Source organism: Trichosurus vulpecula, chromosome 5, assembly GCF_011100635.1.
Source record: "Trichosurus vulpecula isolate mTriVul1 chromosome 5, mTriVul1.pri, whole genome shotgun sequence".
Classification (NCBI taxonomy): Eukaryota; Metazoa; Chordata; class Mammalia; order Diprotodontia; family Phalangeridae; genus Trichosurus; species Trichosurus vulpecula.
Window position 1 is genome coordinate 103,319,800 of NC_050577.1, and position 26,260 is coordinate 103,346,059.

The 26,260-nt window shown below is 43.4% G+C and overlaps 1 protein-coding gene across 1 annotated transcript; it reads right to left on the reverse strand.

Annotated features, from left to right (window-relative positions):
• Window positions 1-50: 50 nt before the first annotated feature.
• On the reverse strand, window positions 51-9,515 carry ZYX (zyxin). The gene is made up of 10 exons (XM_036758945.1): window positions 9,410-9,515; window positions 9,006-9,225; window positions 8,347-8,537; window positions 7,985-8,077; window positions 7,340-7,858; window positions 3,487-3,607; window positions 3,140-3,309; window positions 2,791-2,969; window positions 1,260-1,380; window positions 51-686 (listed from the first exon to the last, which is right to left on the reverse strand). The coding sequence occupies exons 2-10, from the start codon at window positions 9,211-9,213 to the stop codon at window positions 582-584; spliced, it is 1,707 nt and encodes a 568-aa protein (XP_036614840.1). The 5' UTR covers window positions 9,214-9,225; window positions 9,410-9,515; the 3' UTR covers window positions 51-581.
• Between the last annotated feature and the right edge of the window lie 16,745 nt (window positions 9,516-26,260).

Consider the following 26,260-nt stretch of genomic DNA (forward strand, 5'->3'; position numbering starts at 1 on the left):
CCTGCAGCCCCCCCTTACCCCAGTCTTTATAGAATAGATCAGACACTGAATTCTAGGGGACTGTGGGGGTGAATACTTTATTTGTAATTGTGGCCAGAGTCCCACAACTTGTGGTCCAAAGAAGGTGCTACCAGTCCAGCCTCTGGGATAGAGCCTCTCCTCAAGCCCCTCAACAGAGTACAAAGGTTGCTGGGAGTGAGCCAGCCAACAGCTTCAGTGTAGGAGCAAAAGCAATAACGCTGCCCAAGGTGTCAAGCTCCCCAAAGAGGAAAGGGATAGAGAAGAGGGTACAAGAGGATGCTGTGAAGCCTGGAAGATGAGAGGCAGGTGGTCCTTGTACCAGATGGAAAAAGGGATATTGAAAAGGAAGGGATTGGTCTCGGGTTCTGCTGCTCTCCATCATCTCCCTGCCCCCCTACAACTTAAGAGGGACTAGCATTAAGACTAGCTACAAATTTTCTTTGTGGCTCAGGGTGGGGAATGAGGATGAATTGAGTGAAGGAAGACTTGATCTGAAAGCAGGTAGTTCTCTCATCTGGAGTAAATCCTGGTTCTTCAAGATTATGGAAATGAGTTCATCCTCATGTCTGGGCCCGGGTTGTATGGCAGTGACGACACAGTACATGTCCATCCAGAGGAAAACAACCATTCTCATCAGCCTCAATAGACAGGGGTTTCCCACAGTCCTGTTGGAAGGGTGTGGGACAAGATGGTAAAGCACAATGCCTGATCTCTTCCCACTGTACATAGTTCCCCATACACTGCTGGCTCAAGCGCTGAAACTAGGTCAGCATTTAGTCATGCCACCTCCCCCAACTTCTCACCACCCTTTTACTTCCTCTTCTCTGCTCCAAGCCCCTCCCTTTTGTAGGGTTGGCAGTTAAAGAGTTTACTCCTCTGGTGAGGGGGAAAAACCCTTCTTTGCATCCTGCCCCACCTTGCCTTGCCCTAGGATAATTCTTGCAAATCTCTTAGAAAGCCTCACCTGCCCAATTTATTCTCCTAAATCCTTTCTGGGTCATGAACTCAAGGCCACCCACTTCATTCTACTCTGAGAAAGATCATGAGGGGAAGAGGGAATGGCCTGCGTCCCAGCTTCTCTCTTCTGTGGACAACTTCTGAATATTCTACAGGCTAGGATATTTTTAAAACCACCTTTGGGTTTCTAATTGTAATATCATCCCCTCACCACCCAACCCAAGACATGGAAACCTGATGGGGGTGGGGAGTAGAGGGGGACAACTTATGATTGTTCTGACCTCACACTTGTAACATTTCATGTGGAAGTTTTTGTCGAGAGCTACCACTCGGACAGTCTCATCTCGGCCAGGTTCAGGCATGATGGGTTCAGCACAGACAGAGCAGCGTGGGGCATACTGCCTGTGGAGAGTAAAGAGAAACAGGGTCAGCGTCAGGTGGGATTTCGATGGGAGGGAAGTAAAAGAAGATTGCGTCTAAGGGCATGTTATCCGGAGCTCAGAAGAGCAGAAAAGATGGGAGCTCAACTGAGGCAGTACAAAAGCAAGGTCATCTAGTAAGCAAAGTCTCCCTTTTATGGGAGGCCATGTGGCACAGTGGATAAAGTGCCCTGAAGTCAGAAGAACCAAGTTCAAATCCAGCCTCAGAGACTAGGTCTGAGATCGTGGGGAAGTTACTTAACCTCTTACTCAGTTTCTTCATTGGTAAAATGGGGATCATAATAGCACCTACCTCCCAGGTTGTTGCAAGTCCAAATGAAATAATACTTATAAAGTGTTTGGCACAGTGCCTAGCACATAGTGAGCGCTATATAAATGTTAACTAGAGTTATTACTATCATTTCTCCAACAGGTAGATTTACACATGAGTTAGGCCCTTGTTGCTTCCCTCTCACAAAAGCCCTCCCTAGCCAGGGAGGATTCTCACTTTTAATTCCTGCCCCGAGAGCCAGATCTGCCTAGTTACTGTCTCTCCAACTGTACCCCTCCAACCCTAGGCTGAGCTGGGAGCTGCACAAGTCCCCAGTGCCCTGGCAGCAAAAAGGAGAAACGTTTCTAGTCCCAAATTGAAACTCAAGGTCATTTCCTTGGAACATTGTTACAAATGAGAAGTACGTGAGTGAAAGAAGCTTTTGTGCACTGGCCTGGGAATGTAACCACCATATATATAATTCATTGTTTCTGCAGAAAAATGCACCCTGAGTCCCAAACAGCTGCTCTAAGAAGCTCTTGGAACATAAGCCTTGCATAAATTGGGAACTTGCATTTAAAAAAAAAAAGAACTACATATACATGTGAAAGGAGTATAATACATGGTTCCCAAAGAAGATTCATAAATAGAAGGGTTAACGAAACAGGAAGAGAAGCAAGCCAATATACTCAGATGTACTGTAAAATATGGGGCAGTTAGACAGTGCAGTGGATAGAGTGCAGGGACTGATGTCAGGAAGACTCATCTTCCTGAGTTCAAAGCTGGCCTCAGACACTTGCTAGCTGTGTGACCCTGAGCAAGTCACTTAACCTTGTTTGCCTCAGTTTCCTCATCTGGAAAATGAGCTGGAGAAGGAAATGGCAAAGCAGTCCAGTATCTTTGCCAAGAAAACCCCAAATGGGGTCAAGAAGAGTCAGATATGACTGAAAAACAACTGAACAACTAAAATTACAAGACAGACAAAGGCAGGTTAACTGGCCCACTCCAGCTGTGAAAACAGAATTACTTGCAAAATTCACGAGGGTCAGGCACAAAAGGCTTGGGTCCTACAGCAAAAGTAGGCAGGAATGGTTATTGCAAAATCCAAGGGTTGAGGCTTACCGGTGATAATCAGGGACACAGTGGGGCCGGTTAGCTTGGTCCACGATGAAGGAGGTCCCTTCCAGAGGGCAGGCACAGACCACACAGGTAAAGCACTGGGGATGGAAGGCACGGCCTGTGGCTCTCAGCATCCGCTCAGTGATAGGCTGTCCGCATGTGCTACACTTCTCCAGTGTATTCTGGGTTTTTTGTAGAACAGGGAAGGAAGGCAACAAACATTTATTAATTGCTGGGTACTCAATGAATAGTATTTGATTTGAACAAGGAGGTTCACTAGAGTCTGGAACCCCCCCTCCCCAGTGACAGGATACAACCACCCTTCTCTTGTCTCCCCACGTGGCTTCCTCACCTCATAGCACTGCTCACAGTAAGGTGCCCCTTCAAGGCTATAGAACTGCTGCCCCTGCAGCTGCCGCTCACACTGGTGGCATGTGAAACACGTGACGTGGAAAAGACTCCCTAGTGCCCGGACCGCAGGCTGGGAACGTACCAGGGCCTGGTGGCACCGACCACAGTATTCTGGAGGGAAGAAGGAGGGGAATACTGGGACAATGGAAATGGCAGGAAGGACATGGGAGGGGAGCCAAAAGGTACCAGTCACAACAATCAGGAGAAAGGCTAGCTAGAGATAGGGAACATAGTGGAATGGCATGACCTGTTCAGGACCTTATTGGGGGAGGGGAACTTGAGTCTCACCATCGGTGGGGAGCTTGTTATTGGATGGCTGCTCCATGTCCCTCATTAGCTGCTGTGTCAATTCTTCCAGCTCTTCTACCTCCCGAAGAGTCAGAGGTCCTGGGGCCCCAGGAGGGCGCACCTAGAACCCCAACAGCCTTGGTTTTTCTCTGCAAATTCTTTTAGCACGGCTTTCATTTTAGTCTTCCCCAGCTGTCTCACCATCTGCCCCTCCACCCACTGCCAAGGTTTTGTCCTAATTACTAAAGCCCCCAGTGCCCCACACCACCCCCCTCCACATCTACCCAGGAGGAAGGAAAACAGGTTATGGCCACCCCTACTTACTCCAGACCTTATGTAGCCCCTAGACACATTTTAATCCCTTTTTCCCCCAAAGCAAAGTATCACAGACAACTGAGGAATAGGACTTGTGCAGATACAGGCCACACACATTGCTCAGATCACCATAGCACTGGACATATACGCCACAGACACACCAGGGCCAGAGATTATAGCATTCTAGTGGTGGAAGGGATCTTAGAAATCACTTAGTATAACTGTGACATTTTAAAAGGTAAAGAAACTGAGGCCCGGAGAGATACCAGTTTGCCCCAAGCCACACAGTGGCACAGCTGGGGCTGAACCGGGATCTTCTAGTGCCCAGACCGGGGCTCTTTCCATTACACCTCATGTAAGAGGGCAGAAATAAGCAGAATTCTCCACTGAGACAGACCATCTATGACAATTTTAAAACCAAGTGCACAGAAATCAGTACAAAACCTATACTTTTAGAGGGATTTTTTTTAAATACTTAAGTGGAAACTCTCATAGGTTGAGTCAACTTTGTTAACACCTAATGACTAGGGTAATAACAAGGGAGGATGCTTAATGACTCCCAGGACCCAAACACAGAAGCCTCACAGAATACATAAATACATAGACCCCTATAGCACATGCATAGCCCCCATCTCCAAAGAACATACACACCAGAGGCCACCTACCCGTCCCAACTGCTGCTGAGCAACCCTGCCAGCATTGAAATATAACATAGGGCAGGAAGATCAGGTTAAACCCAAGATGCTGCCTATGGGGCCCCTTAACCATCCCACTTCTGAATTCTCCCACTGGGGATCTCAGGGCCCCAAGTTGGAATGGGGACTTTTGGAGCCCACAGACTGGGCCCAAAGCACTGGGGGGCAGGGAAGGGGGATGTGGGGGTGGGAGTATCATAGATGGACTTATATATGTGGATACAACCAGCCATTTTAGCCCTCCCCCCAAAAAACTATCCATTAGGAAAGCCTAGCACACTTGGGACCAGGTGAAATAGCCCAGACCACACCGGCATCCTATTACCATCTCCTGGACACTACTAGAGAAAAGGAGTGCTGACTTTGCTACAAATCCATGGTCTCTGACTTCAATTGGACCCAACTGCTGCTCAGCAGTTGTTATTCAGCTCTCCCTCCCTCTCTACTGCATACCCCCGGCAGCTGTTTCAAACCTTTTTCCACTCTTCAAGCCCCCAATCTCCATTCCATTCCACCACCACTCCCTCACTCCCAACAGATGACTTCATCCCCTACTAAATTCCCTCTTATCCACCTCTATCTCCAAACATCTCTGAAGCCACACTATTTTTAATACCAATTCTCAAAAAATCTTCCTTCATCCTCTCCTCCTTCCTGCCTGTCTCAAAGGAAGAAGTACATCCTCTTTCCCATGGCCTAGGCATCCATCTTTGGTCTTATAACCATCCACTACTGCCTCTTCCTTATGTCAAGACCAACCCCACCCCCCGTTTTACAGATGAGGAATTTGGGGCCCAGAAAGCTTAAGATACTTGCCCAAGGTCACACAGGCAATAAGCAGCTGAGCTCGAATTTGAATTGTTCCAATTACCTCCCTTCTGATCTCTATTTCCACTATCTTCACAAGTTTTCCCTGCTTTAAACACACCAAAAAAAAAAAAAACAAAACCCAGAACTTCTTTCAACCTGGCTACCCCAAGGCATCTTCAAGTTTACCGCTTCGACCATCTGATCATTTCTTCAGTTCTCATAATTTGCCCTCACCACTCCACTGAAACAGCCATCAATCACCGGCCCTGGAGTCAGGAGGACCTGAGTTCAAATCCGGCCTTAGACACCTGACATACTTACTAGGCTGTGTGACCTTGGGCAAGTCACTTAACCCCAATTGCCCTGCCTTCCCCCCTCCAAAAAAAAAGAACAAAAAGAAACAGCCACCAAAGGTCCCAGATAACCCTCTAATGACCAAATGTCCTGGCCTTTCCTTACATTTCATTCTCCTTGACCAACACTGTGGACAAGCCCATATTTCTTGAAGTTCTCTCTTCTGACTTCCATATCATTGAGCCATGAAAGTCTCCTTTACTGGTTGCGTTGCACTTCACTTCCTCCTTCCCCCCTTCAATGTGGGTGTTCCTCAAAGTCTGGTCCTCATTCTACTTCAATCTCATTTTTAACTTCTAAGTGGACAACCCCACACAGATGTCCTCCTCACACATAACTAAAACAGACTTCTCCCACTTTCCCCAAAACCAGATCTTTCTTCTGATTTACTCTCACCTGAGAGAAGGAATGCCTTCCTTCTCTCAGTCACCTAAGTTGAAAGCCTCAAAGCCATCCCTCCCACTCCTCCCATGTCTAGTCACCAGGACTTGTCGATTCTGCTCATCTCTCACCTCCACCCTCCCCTTCTTTCCCATTGCGCCCCCCAGGTAACTCAATCCTGGACTACCACAACAAGTCTCTCCCCCCAATCTATCCTATAAATGTCTTCCCAATTAGTCTTTCATCAAAAACCTTCCCATTGCCTACAGAAAAATATTGGAAAGACAGAACATCTAATCAGTCCCATACCAACTATTCCAAACTTATCTCCCACTACTCCCCGAGGCTGATAACTCTGCAATCTAGCTAAACTCAAAGCCAACTTGTTCCGGTAACATTTCACATATATTCCTAACCACCATACTTTTTCTATCACTATTCACTCTGCCCCTTATTCCCATTCCCTAGAGCCCAGGATGCCCTCACTTTCCTTTCTACATAAGTCCTACCCTTCCTTCAAGGCCCAGCTCTGGTTCTATTTCTTTCATGAAGTCTTCCCCAAATGTCTCAGCTCTGGGGAATTTCTCTCCATTCTGGATTTATTTTCCATACTCTTTGGCACAGGACAGAATACTTCAGTATGAGCTAAGTATTTTTATGTATACATCCTGTTCTCCCTAACTAGATGGGGAGCCTCTCAAAAACAGCCCATGTCATATTTATTAACAAACTCTAGCACCTGGCACATTACTCTACCATAGTAGGTACTTAATAAATGTTGATAATATTACTAATGATGCTATTGCTAGAAAGCTCCCTAGGCCCAGACCAACCCCCACGAAGTGAGTAATGACCATTCAGGAAACATTGTGAACAGCTGATAAGAGAAAGCCAGTTGATCAGACTCCTTTAGTCTCCCATTGCTGAAGGGGAAGAACTCAGAAAGGACTAAGTGGAAAAGTATCTAAATGCTGACATAGTGATGGAGTCTTGAGTCCAGGCCCAGAGTAAAGTAACTTAGTTTGGAGCCCCACTAACAAACTCTTAAGTATTCAGGGCTTCTGTAAATTTAGTGCTTTCACTTACCCACTCCCAGCCCTGCCCCACCCAAACACCCAGACCCTTCCAGGTCCCTCCTCTGGGGGTGCTGTTTCCCTCCTTCCCTTTGATTGCCCCACTACTCCAAGCAGAGGAAAATCACCCACTCTTATTCCAACTTTGGGTTCCAGAAAGCCCTGACTTTATATTTGGCCCCTCCTCTTGCTCCTACTTTTCAGACCCATCTAGTTCCCCCTCACCTGGTCCTGGGCAGGAGGGGGGACTGGACGTTGTTTCTCCTGAACACGGGGCTTCTCTCTTTGTTGAGCATAGGTGAAGCTGGGAGGCTGGGGCTGTTGAGGGGATCCTGTAGCAGTGGGGGGTGAAGGACCCCCCTTCTTATGAGGGGGACCCCCAGGTGCTGGAGGGCTAAACTTAGGGGTCCCAGGAGGGAATTTGGAAGCCACAGCATTAACCTTGGGGGTAGGAGTTGGGGCTGAGGTTAAGGCTGGGGCTGGAGGTCGAACTACAGAAGGAGCTGCAGCTGGGGCTGAAGCCAGAGGTGGAGCTGGAGCCGGGGGACCTCGAGGCTGTGTGCTTAAGGTCTTAGACACAGATACAGAATGGGACTGAGGAGGGCTAGTAGGAGCCAACCAAGGAGGAAGAGGTGCTGTGCTGGAAGCTGCAGATGGGACAGTTGGCTTGGGAGGGAATTGGGGGACAGTTGGCTTGGGAGGGAATTGGGGGGCAGCTGGGGGAGGCACAGATCCAGATGAAACCTGCAGGGTAGGAGAGTTCGGGGAAAATTGGGTTAGAGAAGGTATTGCCTATCATAACACACACACACACACACACACACACATACACATTGCTGACCTCCCCCACTAACCTACCCCATCCCTCACCCTGGGTTTGAAGGGATCATTCCGGGCCATGTCATCCAACAGGGAGGACAGAGATTCCATCTCCAGGTCAATGCTGCTCACCTTTCCTCTGGGCTGAAGAGTAAAGAGTTTGAGGACCCAGCCAGACTTCTTTATACACCCTACATTGCGTTTAAGAACTCCCCTTCCCCAAGGATATCCTAGTCCTGCACAGCCTGTGGGGCTATATGGAAGTTTCACGCACAGTTCCCTTCCCCCACTGAATATTTCTCTGCCCATAACTGGAGAAAGCCAAGTAGAAATCGTAGGCCTTCTTCTGGTCCTTCAGCCCTTTTATGGAGTATGAATTTCAGCCTAGTCAGTGCTCCTTTCCCTTCCCTCACCTGATGGGTTGGTGCTGGAGGTTCAACTCCCACTTCTTCTTCCAGAGGAGGTGGAGGGGAAGGGAATGTCTCTTCTTCTGGAGCAGGGGGGAATGGTTCCTCAAATGGGGGAGGGGGTGGTGGGAAGGGCCCTCCCAGAGAAGCCTCTCCATCGTCCCCAGGTAGCAATGGAGGTGGTGGCAGGGGGAAATCTAGAGGTAGGGCAAAGAGGTCTATTAACAAGGCCCTCCTGGGAGGGCCTGTAAGGAATGAGCAAAGACCCAAGGTTCACTTGGCATCCTGTACAGGCCTCTGAAGTCTTGGGTATCCCAGAACACTGTAAAGAGCTCTCTTTACATTAAGAAGGTGTGTTTTACGTCAGGAGGTCCTGCTGAGAAGGGGAACTCACTCACTCCCCCTTTCAGCTTAAGAAGTAAACTCAAAAAGAGTCATGCCCCACACACATTCTCCCGCACACCCACCCCCAGGCAAGGAATTTGAAACGGACCCAGGAGTCCTGGCTCAGAGCCACGGGCTCCAAGATGAGGTAAGAAGAACATCTGCTCAGGCTGAGTGGTTACGCCTGGCCCAATACCCCCTCCACCTCCCCACCACTATCCAAACAAGTTCCTTGAACCCTTGCTCCCCTTAGCTTCCAGACATCCCCCCAAAATCCTTACCTTCCGGGGGTGGGGGAGGAATCTCTCCCACCTTGCCCATCTGCGCCCTCTGGGCCCCGGGCCCTGGAGGGTTCTCCGTAGCCCCGGCCCGGAAAGGGTTCACTTTGGGTTTGGGGGCCACGACCGGGCCAAACTTCTTCTGCGGGGCATAGAAGGCGGGCGCCGAGACCGAGACGGAGATCACGGGTGGGGGGCGGGGGGCCGCCATGCGGAGGCCGGGCTGGAGGAAGGGCCACAGTTACTCGGTGTCCCAGGAGGTAAGGATCGATGCATGGATGAATGGATGGCTCACCCCGCACGCTTCGGAACCCCCAGCCCCCGGACAAGGAAGGGCCCGCAGCCCGCAGCCCCACCCCCACCTTACATTTTCGGCCGCTGCTGCCTGTCCCCCACCCCTTTCTCACCGCGGAGCTCTGCCAGTCTACTCGGCCAGTCCGAATGAATAGTCGTCAGTGCCGCGTCCTGTCCAGCTGTGACTCCGTGCGTCCTGGTGTCCCGAGCTGCTTCTAGCTGGGGGGGGGGGGGGGGTAGGGGGGCGGGGAGAGAGAGAGAGAGAGGCAGGGAGACCATACAAGGAGCGGCCCAGAGAGGGGGCGGGGAGAGCTCGAGGAAGGAGGCGGGGAGAACTGGGGAGACGGGACGGCTGGGCTGGAGGTTGGGGATGGAAGGGCAGGAAACTCCCCCAGGAAGGGGCCCAGAGCACGCCCAGGACCGGGGAAAGCGGAGAAAGGTCCTCCTCCCCCCCTTTGCAAACCTCCCCGCGGGCTACAGAGTCAGAAACGGACCAGCCCTCCCAAAACACGCTCAGCTGATGTCATTTCCTGACCTTCCCAACACCACTCCACCCCCCCCCCCCAGCGGCCCCCTCCTCCTTTCCAGACACACAGCTGCCAGAGATCTGACTCACAGTCCCAGTTCCCCCATCCCACCCCCACAGTCACCTCCCACCCCCGTTCGGGTTTGTGCTGGCCAAAGTAGGGTTGGGGGCGGGAGGAGCGGATTCAGCCCTTGCCCCCGACTTGGTCTTCAAGTCCAAACCAGCTGTTCCTACCAACTGTTCTTTTAGCCTCCCCAGCACTGTCCCCCTGCCCCTCGGTCTCCTCTTCCACCCAACTGCCCAAGAATTCCCGCCCACCTCCTGCTCTAGGTTTAGACTATAGGGAAAAAGGACACAGACCTGCTGCGAAGCACTAAACGGACCACTTCCCACCCTCTCCCTACGGCCGCCGCCAACATGTACACGCACAGACCCAAATCCGGACACTTCAGTGGGGGGATGGGGGGTGAAATGAGGAAGGGCTGTTAAATCACCAGATCTTATTTCCCTAGGGGTCCAGAAAAGGTTTCTAGCTCGGACCGACGAGTTCAAAATAGATCATTTCATAGCTTCCCTCCAGCGGCTCCGGAGTAGCCTGGGCTCCACCCCAAAAGCCCCTCTGGGCTAGTGAATTTAAGACTCAGAATTGCTAGAGGCATGCACCGGGCTGGCCCAGAACTGAAGCGAAGTGGAGGTGGGTGTGGCCTTTTCAGTTACTAAAGGTTTGGGGGGAGAATATAGAGAGGTCAAAGAGGCGTTTTATACACACACACACACACACACACACACACACACACGAACCAATTCAGTTTGGGTGCATCTCTCCACCCCCCCCCCCAAAAAAAGAATACGTAACTAGCGTCATATAATAAGAGAATTATAAATGGAAGGGACTTTAGATCCAGTTCAACTCTTCTTCTTAAGGAGGAGGACTCTTGAGGTCATAAAGAGAGTAAATAGAGTCATACACCTAGCAAGTAACAGGTGGATCGGTACTTCCACTCCTTTAAGCATCTGCATGTAGTCTTTATCCCTTATCACCAAATGCCGTCGCTTCTTCTTATGAATGGTATCAGGTCTAGGCAATTGACATTTATTTAGCACTTACTATGCGCCAGGTCCTGTGCTAAGCAATATGAACTCAACTACAGTAAAAGCAAAAAGATTGTTTCTGTGTTCAAGCATCTCACATTCTAAGCTCCTTCTAAGTTTCTTATATATGCCCTTATTTTAATTTCCACTATCTACCACATCAGTTTAATAAAAAGTCAATGTACCCAATGTATTTATTAAGTATCTACTATATACAACGTTAGACACTAGATTACAAAGATGAAAACCAACACAAACACTGACTTCAAGTTGCTTATAAACTACTGAGGCTATGCCATGTCCAAGAATTATATAATACTAATGTAACACCTCAGTATCCCACTCACAATTGGATCTCCCTTATAGGTTATCCCAAGTTCAAGGTACTAGCAGTCCACATCCACTCAAATCATAGTTCATTAGTTTCTACTAATTCGTTAATTTTTACTAGTTAGTGAGCAGACACTAGCAGATCAATGCAAAGGCGTTTAATGAATTAGCCTCATAAGAAAAAAGTAATATTAGAATAACTCCCCCCGTAAAACTGAACATTCTTCTACAAACACACCATCAGTGGAAAAGGTGAACTACAACTAGGAAACATTCAAGAAAGGGCTCATATGTAGAAAATTTATTGTCCAGATACACACAAGGATGGGCAACTCACAACTTTGATACCTAGGGATGCTGATGTGTTGTGGAGATGTTATCATGCTGCTGATACTAGGAATACTCCCCACTAGTCTTGGTTGGCTTCTGCTGGATGGTCTTCTGTTGGGTCTCCATGGTTCCTGCCAAACATGGAACCACCAAATACAAGGTTGTATAGCGTTTTTTCTATTACTAATTTCTAGCTTCAGCTAGAATCATCAGCTGAAGTGCTATCTCTTGTTGTAAGAAGGAGAGGAGTGGGCTCTCAACCATGATGCTTTTAGCTTAAGAGTCCAGAGGCTTCAAATATTTTAGAATTGCAGAGCTTCCAAGAAAAAACTCCTATTTTTTTTCTCCTTCCCATTGATTAGTTTGGTAGTTCTCAGAGCCATGGTCATGATACAGACTTTCCTCCTCATAAGCAGAGACTTCCTTTGAGGGGCAAAGCTCTTTTGGATTGAAAAGTAGTTAACTAATTTCTGCCCACAAGGCATTAAATCTATTTTTCAACCCCAACTTCATGATCAACAAAAGCAGGGTCTTTGTTCCAAACTTCTATCTAATTTAGGATCAGAAAACCCTTATAACATCTGTTCAAATTCCAACTACCAAACACCACCACTTCAGAAATACTTTAGGGACTTCTCTCTCAGCAAAAGCTCCTTGTTCTTCCCAACTTCAACATTCTTTTTGGTACCATATATAAATGAATGGAAAGGGGGAAAGAGCAAAGGAATATCCCACTCCCCCAATCATCTGAATGCCTTTCTTTCAAAGTTCTTTATATATTTATTTCATATGCATGTATGTATATATGTGAATACCCAGACATATATAAACGTGTACACACCACTATGTATGTATATATATGTGTGTGTGTGTGTATATATATATATACACACACATATATACATATACACATTATATATATACACATATATACATATATATATACATATATACACACACATATATGATGAGGGCGCAGTCTCTGGGAACCCCATTGAACCTGGAGTACAGTCTCTGGGAACCCCCTTGAACTCTCCTTGAATCTTCCCACTTGATCTGTCCTTGGCCTGAGGCCATAACCTTGCTTTATCATTTGGCCCAAATCCCTACTTAGCCTTGCCCTTTATTGTCCAGCTATTTCCCACCCTTGAATCCTGATCAAAATATTGATACCCTAGCTTTGTTGCCTTAGCTCTCTCATTGTCTGTCATCTCCAGGTAGCCTTCAGCTATTTCCCACCCTGGAGTCTGACCTCACCCCAGTCACCCCAGTCTGCTCTAAACCCCTCCTCTAGTCATCTCAGACTACTGGAGACCACCCCTCAATTCCTCCTACAATCTTTGTGTATATAATCTCCATCTTGCCTCCATGAAGGAGTAGATTGAATCTGGCCCGCTTGTAAAAACAGGCTTCACAAAGGGTGGGATTTCTTAAGACAACCCATTATGTCAAACCCTTAATAAATTTTGTCTTTTCCCTTGGCTGAGAAGGCTTGAGTCAAATTCTTTCAGCAGGAACCGGCCTGTCAGTACTTTGGGGTGTCGAGCACCCCTCAACCCCAAACCTCCTCATATATACATATGTACAGATAGATAGATATTCAAGCTTCTAGTTTGGTCACCAACCTAATCTTAGTTTCAAGGTTTCAGGTTTCCTTCCTAAATTAGATTGCGTCAATTAGGTCTTTGATAAGAATGAAACCCAGGACTTCAGAATAGGGTGTTGACTCCTTTGCATTGACCACACCTTCAAATGAAGGGAGACTGATAAGTTTTTTTTTTTTCTTTAAGGAGAGGCCAAGGACTTTAGACCAGGTCTGACCTTCATGACTCCCCTTTGGGATTTTGTTGGCAAAGATATTGGAGTTGTTTGCTATTTCTTTCTCCAGCTCATTTTACTGATGAAGATCTAAGGCAAACAGGGTTAAGTGGCTTGCCCACGGTCACACAGCTAGTAACTGTCTGAGGCCAGATTTGAACTCAGGAAGATTAGTCTTCCTGACTTTAGGCCCAACACTCTAGAGTTGCTCTGCTACCTAGCTGCCCTGTTTAGGCTAGGATCCTACCAGATGATCCTCAGAATTTATTCGAATGCAAAACAAATGCTTGCTAAGACTATTTCATGGAGAACTCACATAGAGCAAGCATTCACATGGTGGTCAGAAGAAGCATTACAAGGACGATCTCAAGGTCAATCTTAATAACTTTGGAATTGATTGTGTGACATGGGAGACACTGGCACAGGACCGCTCAGCATGGCCTTCCCTCATCAGAGAAGGTACTGTGCTCTATTAGCAAAGAAGAATTGAAATAGCTCCAAAGAAACATGAAATGCGCAAATTTAAAGAATCCACCCCAAATGTTCATATGAACTATTTGTGCCCTTGGTCTGATCGGCCACCGTCAGTGTAGTGATGTAATTTTGGTCCTCTCCCAGAATGAAGGACAACAACCAACCAACCAACCAGAATCCTGTCATAATATTATTTCTTAAGATTTCCTTGAAGGACAGACTTTAGCGGATATGCTTCTACAAATGTATGGCTGAGAGATACTTTGTTGTAAAAGAGCCTGTAAGGAAGTATTTTGTTCATCTAAATCAAACGCTTTTTCATAATTAACAAATAATGAGTACAATGGAATCTTAACATTCTCTAATCTTTCATACAGTCTGAAATAGTAAAGTTGTGGTCCATAGTTGAAGATTGATTTTAAAAGTCAGCTCCCTACTTGAGTACCCTCATTAAAGATGTTCTCAATTATTATATAGGTAATTGTCAAAAAGATTTTGTATATATAGAAGAGTAGGTATATAGATGATTAGTTTCTGATGGTTTCTTGGTTGCTTTTTTCAGTATTAATAAAGTCCAAGATTTTCCCCCTACATCTTTAATATCTTCTTTAGATGCAATGTATATTGGTCCACCAATGGCACCACAACTGTGCAATATTCAGCACAAGCTCTTCTATAATCCATCTGCTTTTCCCATCTTTGATCTTCTTAAGCACTATTTTGAGCTCATAATGGAAACAGAAAAAGCAGGACTTCTGAGTAACATGACCAACAAAATAGAGGACTAAATACTTTCTCCAATCCTCATAAACCTCTCCAAAATAGGAACTATATGTAAGAGATAAGGCATTTTCAGCTGTCTCCATGGTCTAAGACACCAAGAACCCTAATAAGGTAATAACCTGATGAAATAACAGAGGCTAATCCCTAATAGGCTCACTCAGCACTTTTCCCCATCTCAACCCCACCCCATCCCAGGCTACCATACTCCGACAGGGCTGCACAAGGTAGCTCATGAGTTTGCAACAGAACTTAATTAGCTCTACTCTCTTCCCTGCATTGTGTGAAGCCAAAAGCCAGAAACTTGCTCTGCCTAAGAAAGTGGCAGGCAGCTTGCTGTGCTGTGACATTGCTCAGTCAAAGAACTGAGAAACAAAAGGAACTAAGACAGGGTACTAACATGTGCAGGGCTCCACCAGGTTTAAAGGAAAGTGCCCTGGTTTTTAGCTGTGGCCACTCCTGTCCCTCAGGGAATCACTTGGGGTAGAGAATGAGGCAGCATGCAAGAAAACTGAGATAGCTTTGAGGTTCAGCCTCCTAGAAAACTGCCATCAAAGGGAAAGGAGTCAGAAAGTAAATGATAGGAGAATACCAAAGATCACAAGAAGAAAACTCAGTTGAAAGACTTTGAGCACAAGCAAATGAAACAAAAGGGAAGACATTAATAATAGGAATATGGACTCCCTCTAAATGAGTCTCTCTCTCTCTCCCCATATTTTTTATGTGTGTGTATGTACACACACACACACACACACACACACACACACACATATATGCATATACATACATACATGATAAATACAGATAGATAAATGGATAAATGGTTGGTTGGGGGTCTTTCATGCAAGAGGACCAAAATGCCATCATTATGTTGGGGTCAAGATACAGTGTATCCAACTGTGGCTAATCAGACCAATATGAGCTCAGAAGGCTCTAGCACAGGATGGGCACAAAAAGTCCATATGAACATTTGGAGTGGAGACTTCTCCAAATTTGTGCATCTCACATTTCTTTTGAGCTACTACAATTATGTTTTACTCATAGAGCATAGCACCGTCTCTGATTAGGGCATGCCATTCTGGGCAATCCTGTGCCAGTATCACCCATGTCTCACAATTGATTCCAAAGTTCTTCAGAGAGATCTTGAGAATGTCCTTGTATAATTCTTCTGACTTCCATGTGAGTGCTTGCCTTGTGTGAATTCTCCATAAAATAGACCTTTAGGCAAACATACTTTTGGCATTTGAACAAAGTGGCTGGCCTATTGGAGTTGCGCTCTCTGAAACAGTCTGAATGCGTGGTAGTTCAGCTTGATAAAGGATCTGGGTGTCTGGTACTTTATCTTTCCAGGTGATCTTCATAATCTTCCTAAGACAATTCAAATGGAAGCGATTTAGTTTCTTGGCATGGCACTGGTAGACTGTTCAGGTTTCAGAGGCATACAGCAATGAGGTCAATGAGGTCAGCACAATGGCTCTGTAGACCTTCAGTTTGGTAAGCAGTCTGATATTTCTTCTCTCACACACTTTCCATGGTTGCTTCCCAAACACTGACCTAACTCTGGCAATGTATGCATCAAATTTGTACATATGTGTATATCCCTGGAGATTATAGTGCCAAGGTAAATGAACTTATCCATAGAATTCTAAATTTCTCCATTTGCTTTAACTGATGGTTCCACATAAGGATGGTGTAGTGCTAACTGGTGGAGAACCTCTGGTTTTTTGGTGTTAATTGTTAAGCCAAAATCAGTACAAGCAGCAGAGAATTAATCTATACTTTGTTGCTTCTCAGCCTCAGAGCCTACATTGAGTGCACAATCATCTGTGAACAAAAAAGTCACACACCAACTCTCCTTCCATTTTAGTCTTGGCTTGTAGCCTTTTCAAGTTAAATAATTTACTATCAGTATGGTAGCTGACCTTGATGTTATTTTCATCCTCATTAAAGGTGATCAACAACATCAATGAAAACATCATGCTCAAAAGCATGGGAACAAGCACACAGCCTTGCTTCACTCCATTGGTGACTGGGAAAGCATGAGAGCATCTTCCATTTTCCAGAACTCGGGAAAGCATGCCATCATGAAACAGACATACAATATCGATGAACTTCTCCAGGCAAACAAGCCCTCACAGCTGACAGTAGTATCAAATGCTTTGGTCAGATTGACAAACATTGTGTACAGAGCTCTGTTCTGTTCCTGGCATTTTTCCTGGAGTTGTTGGGCAGCAAACACCATATTGACTGTTCCTTGGCCCTTTCAGAAACCACACTGGCTCTCAGGTAGATAACCATCTTCCAGTTGAAGGTGAAGGATCAGCCTATTAAGGGGGATTCTGTCAAGAATCTTGCCAATAATGACTAAGAGAGAGACCCTCTTTGATCGTCACAGGACAATCTATTTCCTTTTCTTTTATAGGACAATGGAAGCATCCTTGAACTCTAGGGGTGGGGAGTGGTGCGGAATTACTTGTCATATAATGCAAAAAATTTCAGTTAACTTTTGTATGAGCAGTGGACCACCTATCATGTAAATCTCAGCTGGAAAAGAATCAGTACCAGGCACTTTGCTGCAGGAGAGGAGCCTAACAGCATTCAAAATCTCTTCTTCAGTTAGAAGTTTGGCTAGAGACAGATTGACTTCAACTTGAGGCATGTGGTCAATGGCTTCAGCATTGGTTGATGACAGTCTGTTAAGAGCACTGTGGAAGTGTTCAGTTCATCTCTCTAAGATGATGTCCTTATCACTAATCAATGTGGTTCCATCAGTGCTGAGCAGTTGAGATGCACCATAGGTCTTTGGCCCATAAGTGGCCTTCAGAGCATCATAAAAGCACTTTGGGTTACTACTATAAGCACAAAATTGAATTTCATCTGCCTTCTTAGCCAAAAACCCTACATCTCTCTAAGCGTCACTTGCTCTCATCTGTTGACAGTAAGTCTGTTAGTATCTTGCTTTGGGGTCTCCATTTTTGTTGAATGCAAATGTTTAGCTTGGAGAGGATAATTCTATGATTGGTCCAGCACTCTACACCAAACCTTCTTTGTTAGTCTCATGTGCTGTCTATTAAATGCCAATGTTTGTTGCAAAGGTGCATCCACAAAGTTTTGTTGTGTTTAGGTAAACAGAAGACAATGTTGGTGATGAGGTCATGAGATGCACAAGTCTTCAGCAGTTAAGTGACCATTGCTGTTGCTATTTCTGACTCCATTCTTACCAAGGACTCCTTGCCATGTTTGATAGTCTGTGCCTGCTCTGGTGCTAAAGTCACCCAGAATTACAAGTTTTTCCTCTTTCAGTACATTGATGATGAGGGTCTCCAGGTCTTCATAAAAGTTTTCTTTGACCTCATCAGGTTTCATTATGGTAGGAGCATTCTCACTGACAATGGTGGTAGAGTACTTTCACCACAACAGGATATTAATGGATTAAAATACAAATAGAAAAAGCAAGACAGTCCCTAACCTCAAAGAGTTTACATTTTAATAGAGTAAGATAACACATGTAAGGCAATGGTGGCCAGGTAGGAATGTTTTAGTTAGAGAAGTAATATTGACCTCAGTTAAAATGAACCTTGGCAAGGAAGTCGCAACCAGCACCAAAAAAATACTTCCTTCATAACATTTCAGTTATTGTTCACTTTGGTCATGCAAAAGTTTTTCAGTTTCATATAGTCAAAGTTATCTAATTAATCTTTTGCAATACTCTGTTCTTTATTTAAAGATTACTTCCTACCCATAGCTTAGAAAAACATATTACCTGATTGTCTTCTAATTTTTTATGGTATGATCTTTAATATTAAAATCACATTCATTTAGAATTTATTGTGGAATGTGGTGTAAGATGTTGGTCTAAGCCTAATTTCTACAAGTTTGTGTTCCAGTTTTCCCAACAGTTTTTATCAAATAGGGAGTTCTTTCCTAACAAATTTATGTTTTGAAACATTGGGTCATTGAGTCCCACTGTTTCTGGTTCTTCATTGTTTATCTGTTCCAATGAGTCTATTTTTAAACCAAATGGTTTTAATGATTTATAATATAGTTTGAAGTCTGGAATTGCATGATAATCATTCACCTGCATTAGTAGAAGGAGTTACCTCACCCAGAAGGAAGCTCCCTACATTGATGAATGGGGGAAAGAAAAAGAAAAAAAAGATGAGAGTATCCTTAATTGACACCATCATCATATCAAATAGATTCAGTATAAGAAAGGGTATTGAAGATTCCCTTACCTATTAACCTATATGATAAGTTGCAAACTGGAAGGGACCTTTAAGGATATCAAGAAAATGCCTTCATTTTATAGATAAAGAAAGGGAGGTTCCAAGAATACATGTAACTTGCCAAGGGTTCACATAGGTACACAGGTAAGTGACAGCACCAGGAAATGAATTAAGATCCTCTGGTTCTGTGTTCTTTCAGGGAAAATTTCTTCCATATTATTGCTACCCTATTCAGAAGTCTCTGGATTCCTGGAGTTCTTAATTTAGACAAAACAAAACAAAAACTCCAAATCTTCTGGCAATAACTTTGAAACACTATGGTTTTCACTAACGAGCAAGCCAAGGTTCCTGAATATCTCACCAAAAATAGCCACCTCACTGAGGCACATCCTTCCCACTCCTACTTCTTGGTTCCTCCTATTGCCTATCCTCTATTACCCACCCTACCCCCACCATATACCCCACTGCACACACATTAAAAAAAATTCAAATTCCCTTGCTATTAACTTATCTATATAGTCTATATTCTAAGAAGTAATCTATGTGGAAGAATGGTTAATGGCTTCTGGTTTCAGGAGTATTTGCTTATTATACCAAATGAATCCAAAATGAAAATTTCAGAAAGTAGGGGAAGATATTTTTATTTATAATTCTTCTAATTCAAATTTATAGTACTGTACTGGTCAACTAAGGTCTACATTTTTGTACCACATAATAAAAACACATTAAGAAAAAAAGGAACTAGGAGTTCTCAGAAGGACTTCAAAATAGCTTTCTGCTTTGCCTAATTCCCTCTTCACTTCTCTCCCTACTCCCATATTTTTCCTAGTTTCAAATAAAAGATGAAATAATGGACTTCATAACCTCAGGTCTATTAGCCTGGTTTTTTTAAAATATATATACAGATAGATAGATAACTTTATTTCAATATAATTGGTTGCCTTTGTAATCCTCTGTATTTTGTTTTATGCATTTAAGAACATTGCTCTGAGAAGGGCTCCACAGGCTTTCCCAAGCTGCTGAAAGGGTCCTTGACCCAAAAAGGCTAAGAACCTTTGGGCTAAAGATTGCAAATACTCTTTTACTCTACAGGGTTAGTGGAATAAACTGAGTGATTTGAGTTAAGGAAAGGTTCCTAGAGAGGATTTAGAGGATCAAGGGGCTTTGAGAGGGCTGCTTTCTTGCTTTCCCCAGGTTCCTTCTTTCCATCCTTACAGATGACCAAAGAAATCCTTGATTTGACTGTGTAAAAGTAATACTAATTGTGGAACATATTAGATCAGCAAGACCCAGCAACAACAGAACAGGTAGTCTAGAGTTCCATAAACTCAAAAACACAAACTACTGGTGGAAGAGCCCCCTATATGATAATGTTTGTTGAGAACCTGGAAAGCAGATCAGGAAGATCTGAGTTCAGATCCAGTCTTAAGACAGTAGCTGTGTGACTATGTGTAAGCCACTTAACCCTTATTTGCCTCAGTTCCTCATCTGTAAAATGGGGACACACTGGAGAAGGAAATGACAAACCACTCCAGTACCTTTGTCAAGAAAACCCCATGGACACAAGACTGAACTACTGAACAACGAAAAAAGAAAACTACCTGAAAGAAAGATCCAGCACCTGTATACTGATAAGCTCCAATGAGTATAAACTTTTGCAGCCTAAAAATAAAAGGGTTGCATCATAAAGATAAAAGAATGAAACTAGCTGCAACTATGACTAGAGGAAGAATTCTTAACCAAATAAGGGATCTAGATGATCATAAGAGATGAAATAGACAATGGATGGGACTGAACTGGTGGTTTTAGGGACATCTCAGTAAGGAAACTCCCAATACCACTGCAGGGCTGTACCTTCTATGCAATTTATAATCTTAAAGAGTGGCAGGGGGACTCTAAGAGTTTAAATGCTTTCCCCAGGGTCATGAAGGCTGTCAAAGGCAGGACTTGAACCCGTCTTCCTGAATCCAAAGCCAACTCTTAATCCACTATGCCATATTGGTAGGATTAAATTAAATTTCAAAGTTTTTGTATAAATGAAACCAATGCAACTATAATAAGAAGAGGAACTATCAAGTGGGGGTGTGTGTATGTAAATATTTGCATTGAGTATCTAATAAAAGTTTGCTACCCAAGATATATGGGGAATTGACTCAAATACAGAATCCCCAAATCTTAACTATTAAGGCTTAAAATCACACTAAGACTTTTGGGACACCCTGTATATGTCCTTGAACCATTCCCCAAAAGAAAAGTAATTAAAGGAAATGGATACTGTATTTCACATAATAATCGCCACTGTGTAATTGTCGCACTCTTTTTTTTAGTCCCAAAATTGGTTTATAACCTTTCATCGCATAATTATCGCATGGTATAATTCCGTTCATCATGCCACTTAAAAGGTAAACAGAGCAGCAATGTATTCACCAGTGGCACATGGATAGCATTTATCTCTCACGCATTTCGAGCCTAGAATTCTCAGCCCACATGTATTGTCAGTATATTTCAGAAAGCTGACTTGCCACTTGCATGGTTTGTTTAGAGTGCTGCAGTACTAACGGTATTGTCACTCAACCCAGTGAGGAGCCATAGGAGCAGAGGCAGGCAAAGCAGCCATGGGTAAGTCATGTGATATAGTAAGACGTGAATCTTCCCTCACTAGCTAAACTGTACAGTTTGTCTGCCAGCAATACATTAAGATGCAAAGCATTTCTTTCTGATTATGGATAAATATAAAAACTATTCTGCAGATTTCAAGCTGAAAGTGATTGTGTTGGCTGAACTGCCTGGAAATAGAACTTTGGAAAGACAGTTTTCAATGAGTGAAAAGTTGGTGCAAGATTGGCAGAAACTAAAAGACAAGTAATACCAGCACAATTTTTTAAAGCTTCACATAAGAGTCACACCCCACTTCTTGCAAATTTGACATAAATCTGTGGTGATTACGTGGTGAAATATGGTAGTTTTCAAAAAAAGAAATCAACAACCATAAGCAAAACTTTTCCAAATCACTAATAATAAGGGAAATAAAAATTAAACCAACCCTGAGGTTTCACCTCATATCCATCAAACTGGCAAAAATGATGAAAGACAAAGATAGTCAAAATTGGAGAGACTATAGTAAGACATACTATCAACAAATATTTTTAAGTGCTCTAAATTACCATTAACAAGAAAAACACAGATTAAAATGACTTTGAGATTTCACCTCACAGGCATCAATATAGCAAACATGGTAAAAGATACAAACAATTAATGTTGGAGGGACTGTGAAAAGACTCGGTAAACTAAGGTAAACTTGGTGGAGCTGGAAATTGATCCAACCTTTCTGGAAAGCAACTGGAAATATGAAACTAAAGACACTAATCTATTCTTACTTTCTGACTTAAAGATCCCACCACTGAGCATGTATGCCAAGGAGATCAGAGTCAGTCAGTGAGCAAGCATTTATTAAGCACCTACTAAATGTCAGGCGCAGTAATCAATGGGAATAGAAAGGCAAAAAACAATCTCTGCTCTCAAGAAGCTCACAATCTAACAGGGGAGACAGATGCCCTATAAAGAAAAATGTTTGCAGTAGCACATCTTATGTCAACAAAAGAACTGGAAACAAAGTGGATTCTCACTGAATGGCTGAACAAAATGAAGAGAAACATGGGAAGGCTTGTATGCACCCATATATAGCAAAGTAAACAGAACTAGCAGGACAATATATATACAATCATTATAATAAGGTAAGTGAAAAGACCACTAAAAGGCAATTAAATTTTGATTAAATCTAATGAAAAATCTTGGTCCTAGAGAACAGATGGTGAAACACATTTCTCTCCTCTCAGTAGAGAAAAGGGGAACTATAGCTCTGGAATGTAGCATATGTTGTTAGATGTGGTAATTTTGTAGGTCACTTTTACTTGTTTTTCTATATTACAGGGGAGGACTTAGTGAGTGGGGGTAGGGAAGGGAGAGAGAGAGAGAGAGCAAATCAATAAATCAAACAACAAGCTGACTGCTAAGTTCTTGAGATAAAAGATAGAAAAAGAAATCCTTGTCCTCACGGAGCTTATATTCTAATCAATGGAGAGAGAGAGAGAGAGTGAGGGGAGAGACAGAGAGAGAGAGAGGGACAGAGAGAGAGAGGGAGAGAGAGAGAGAGAGAGAGAGAGGGACAGAGAGAGAGATTCTGTTAAGCATATACTCTGTGCCATGAACTGTGCTAAGTGCTAAGGATACAAATAAAAACATGCAAGTCATTCCTTACCCTCAAGGGGGAAAACAATACATAAAGGGGAACTGAAAAGGGGAGGTACCCACATGGTAGAATGGGGTGGAGATGCCCAGGAAGTAGTTCCAGGCAAGATAAGAGGGAAAAACTTCATCTAGCAGAGTTGGGGAACCCAAGTGTAGAGTCCAAAGTTTTACTTGTGAGGGAGATGATGATGGCAAAGACTTAAGAGCCAGAGGGGCCCCAGGATGGGGTTCAAGCTGTAGTTAGAGTGAGGAAGGAGAAGGAAGATATGGATAGTGTTCTGAGAGAAGTTTTGAGACAACCACATAATGTTAAGAGAGTTAGAGAAAGGCTCCTTGCTAATTAAGAGGACTGATCCTGTGTGCAGGATTTATGGGGTAATATGGATTCAAGTTGTACAGAATAAGAAAGCATAAATGGTTTGCCCTCTGTACCACTGGATGGATTTCTGACTGACGAGCTAATGGATTTATTGAAAGCATCTGAGAAGAGTCATTTCTCTTTGTTTTTCAGAAGCTCATTCTGAGAAAATTATTATAATTTAAAAAAAATAAATAAATATACATTTAGAAAGTAATACAAATTATAATTATTTAGTGCACAGCTTATTATCTATACCTGACTCCTGTCATGCTAAGTCATAGATAACAATTATGAGACATGAGAATTTGGACAAAACAATACAAAAACTGCTTCCTTTACCAAGAAGGGCTTTATCCCATTTCAAGGTCCAAATTTATTCAAATGCTACCGACAGAAAGCTCAAACAAGGCTGGGATATGAATCTGGTACACAGGTTTCTGTAAGTGGCCCTCATCCATATCCTTTCAAATAAATAAGAAAATATAATTTTCTATGTACTCTTTTTAAGTAATGGATTTGACATTATTTATGTTATTCCTGCCCTTGTAGCATTACTGAAAGCAGGTCCATCCTGAGAATAGATGTTCCTTGTCCACTTTTAGGTCTCATATGTAGAACAATAGGGGGGTTGTCAAGGCAATTGGGAAGGTCACTGGGAGATTTGTTGTTTGGTTGTGTATGAACCTTGAAACCAGAGATTGGCTTCTTCCGTCAAAACATTTTTTATCTGTAATGCATGCTAGGGGGCACTGTGATGCAACCTTTCTAAATCTATTCCTTTGAGTTCCTATTATTTTATTCCTTCAGATTTCCCATAGCTTTATGTGTAAGGATTTTTAGACTGGTGTTTTGTCCAGAGTAGATTCGCAGCAATGAAAGTACTCTCGTGTGAAAGTTGGCTCTCTCATGCGAAGCCTTGCTTATCCTTTACCTCTTTACTAATAGTGAATATGACAACTTTTCTGACAGACATTGTTAAAACTGAATAACCATAGACAGTATCCATCCACACTTCTATACTCCCAGCAAGCCATTGGTTGTGGCCCCTCATCCTGACACCTGAGCAGACTCTGGCTGCTTTAAGGCATATTTGAAGAGCTTGATCTGGGATTGTTACGTACAATGACTTTGCTTCTATCTTGAAGCAAAAAAAATAGTGGGCAAACAAAAGTTTGCTGTGTCTTGGCCATCTCTGGGGCCTCAAACATTTGTTATAAGAAGCTCCTGTGTCACCCCCATGCTTTACCTAATCCTTCTGTTTCTATTCTGTATGGAAGACCAAGACACTTGGTGACCTTGTGGGATTATTGAAAGTGTACTCAGTGAGACCATCAGTGGTATGGCAGAGATTTAAATTTCACAAATGGAATGAACAGCCTGCTAGGGGCATTGCTATTTATATTACAGAGTGGCATCATTTTTCTCAACACTGCAATCTGGGAAAATTCTTAGACAACAAGCTGGGGGATCATATTTACAAAATGCATGATGAAGCCCTCTATGCCACTTCTTAGTAAAATCATATTTATATTTCTAATAACCAAAGAAAAGGCTCCATTACTACCTTCCACTGAAGCTAAAGGATCAGCTACTAGTTTAAGTGCTCTTCATACCATGAATACAGAAATTTCTCACCAAGAGGATGATAAGAACACAAGTAATAGATGTTCTGTAACATCAGCAGATCAACTTTTGTCAGGTTAGGCTGATGTTCTAATCATAGGCTCTAAGATGTGGAATGCAGACGCTACAAATAGAAAGACACCTTGAAAAGGTATGCCATTCAGAATTCACAGGAGTAAAGCCCAGAAACTGTCATAGCTGTTCAAATCACTTGAAATCACGTGATTTTGACTATTTGCATAATCAGTGCATCTCAGAATTCACACTGGGTTAATGGTAATATGCTCCACAATTGGCCATGAGCACAAAATGAAAGTTGACACTGACTGTGGTACATCAATAATCAGTAAAAGACACCTTCCATAATATTCCCACACAAGTCTTACTGGAAAAGTTGTTGAGACCATTATTCATTCTTTTAAAAAACACATTTTGTTATATTCTTGTTTTTTGTATCAACCACATTTCCCGTTGTGTCCCTTCTCCACCCTCCCTCAGAGAGTCATCCCTTATAATGAAAAAGAAAAAAAAGTTCCGCAAAGCTAATATATCCAAAAAAATCTATACCTATGGTTCCCCACCTTTGCCAAGAATCTGGAGGAAGTGTCTTCTCATATATCTCCTTTGGGGCCAAACTTGATTATTGTAATTTCCATTCATTCTTTAAAATGTTTTTTGATGTTTTTGGTTTTTTATGCCACAATTGTTTCTCAATGTAACATCCCTAGCAACTCCTGTTAGAAGCCTGCTCTGGAACAAAGAAAAATGGTTCGGTAAAACTGACCAACACAGCAATCATATAAGACAGTATGTGCTTAATATTTTGTGCCCATAGACTCTTTTCCAATTAATGAAATGAGAGAAGAATGTTTCAGCATCTCTTCTCCGGGACCATGATTGTTCCTTGCATTTCATCTGAGTTCAGCTGTATTCCTTTTACATTATTATAGTCATTGTGGATATTGTTCTCCTGATTCTGTTTACTTTGTTCTCTCTTCCCATGTTTCTCTGAATTCCTCATTTTATTGTTTCCATGGTCAACAATATTCCATTACATTCATAAACCACAATCCATTCAGTCATTTTCTAATCGATGAGCACCCACTTTGCTTCTACTCTTTCACTACCACAAAAAATCCTGCTAACATAAAATTTA

Coding starts and splice junctions, on each gene's coding strand:
- ZYX (XM_036758945.1), bottom strand. CDS start 9,213: ATGGCGGCCCCCCGCCCCCCACCCGTGATCTCCGTCTCGGTCTCGGCG. Junction 7,859..7,984: donor ATGATCCCTTCAAACCCAGG/GTGAGGGATGGG, acceptor CCTACCCTGCAG/GTTTCATCTGGATCTGTGCC. Junction 3,310..3,486: donor TAACAAGCTCCCCACCGATG/GTGAGACTCAAG, acceptor TCTTCCCTCCAG/AATACTGTGGTCGGTGCCAC.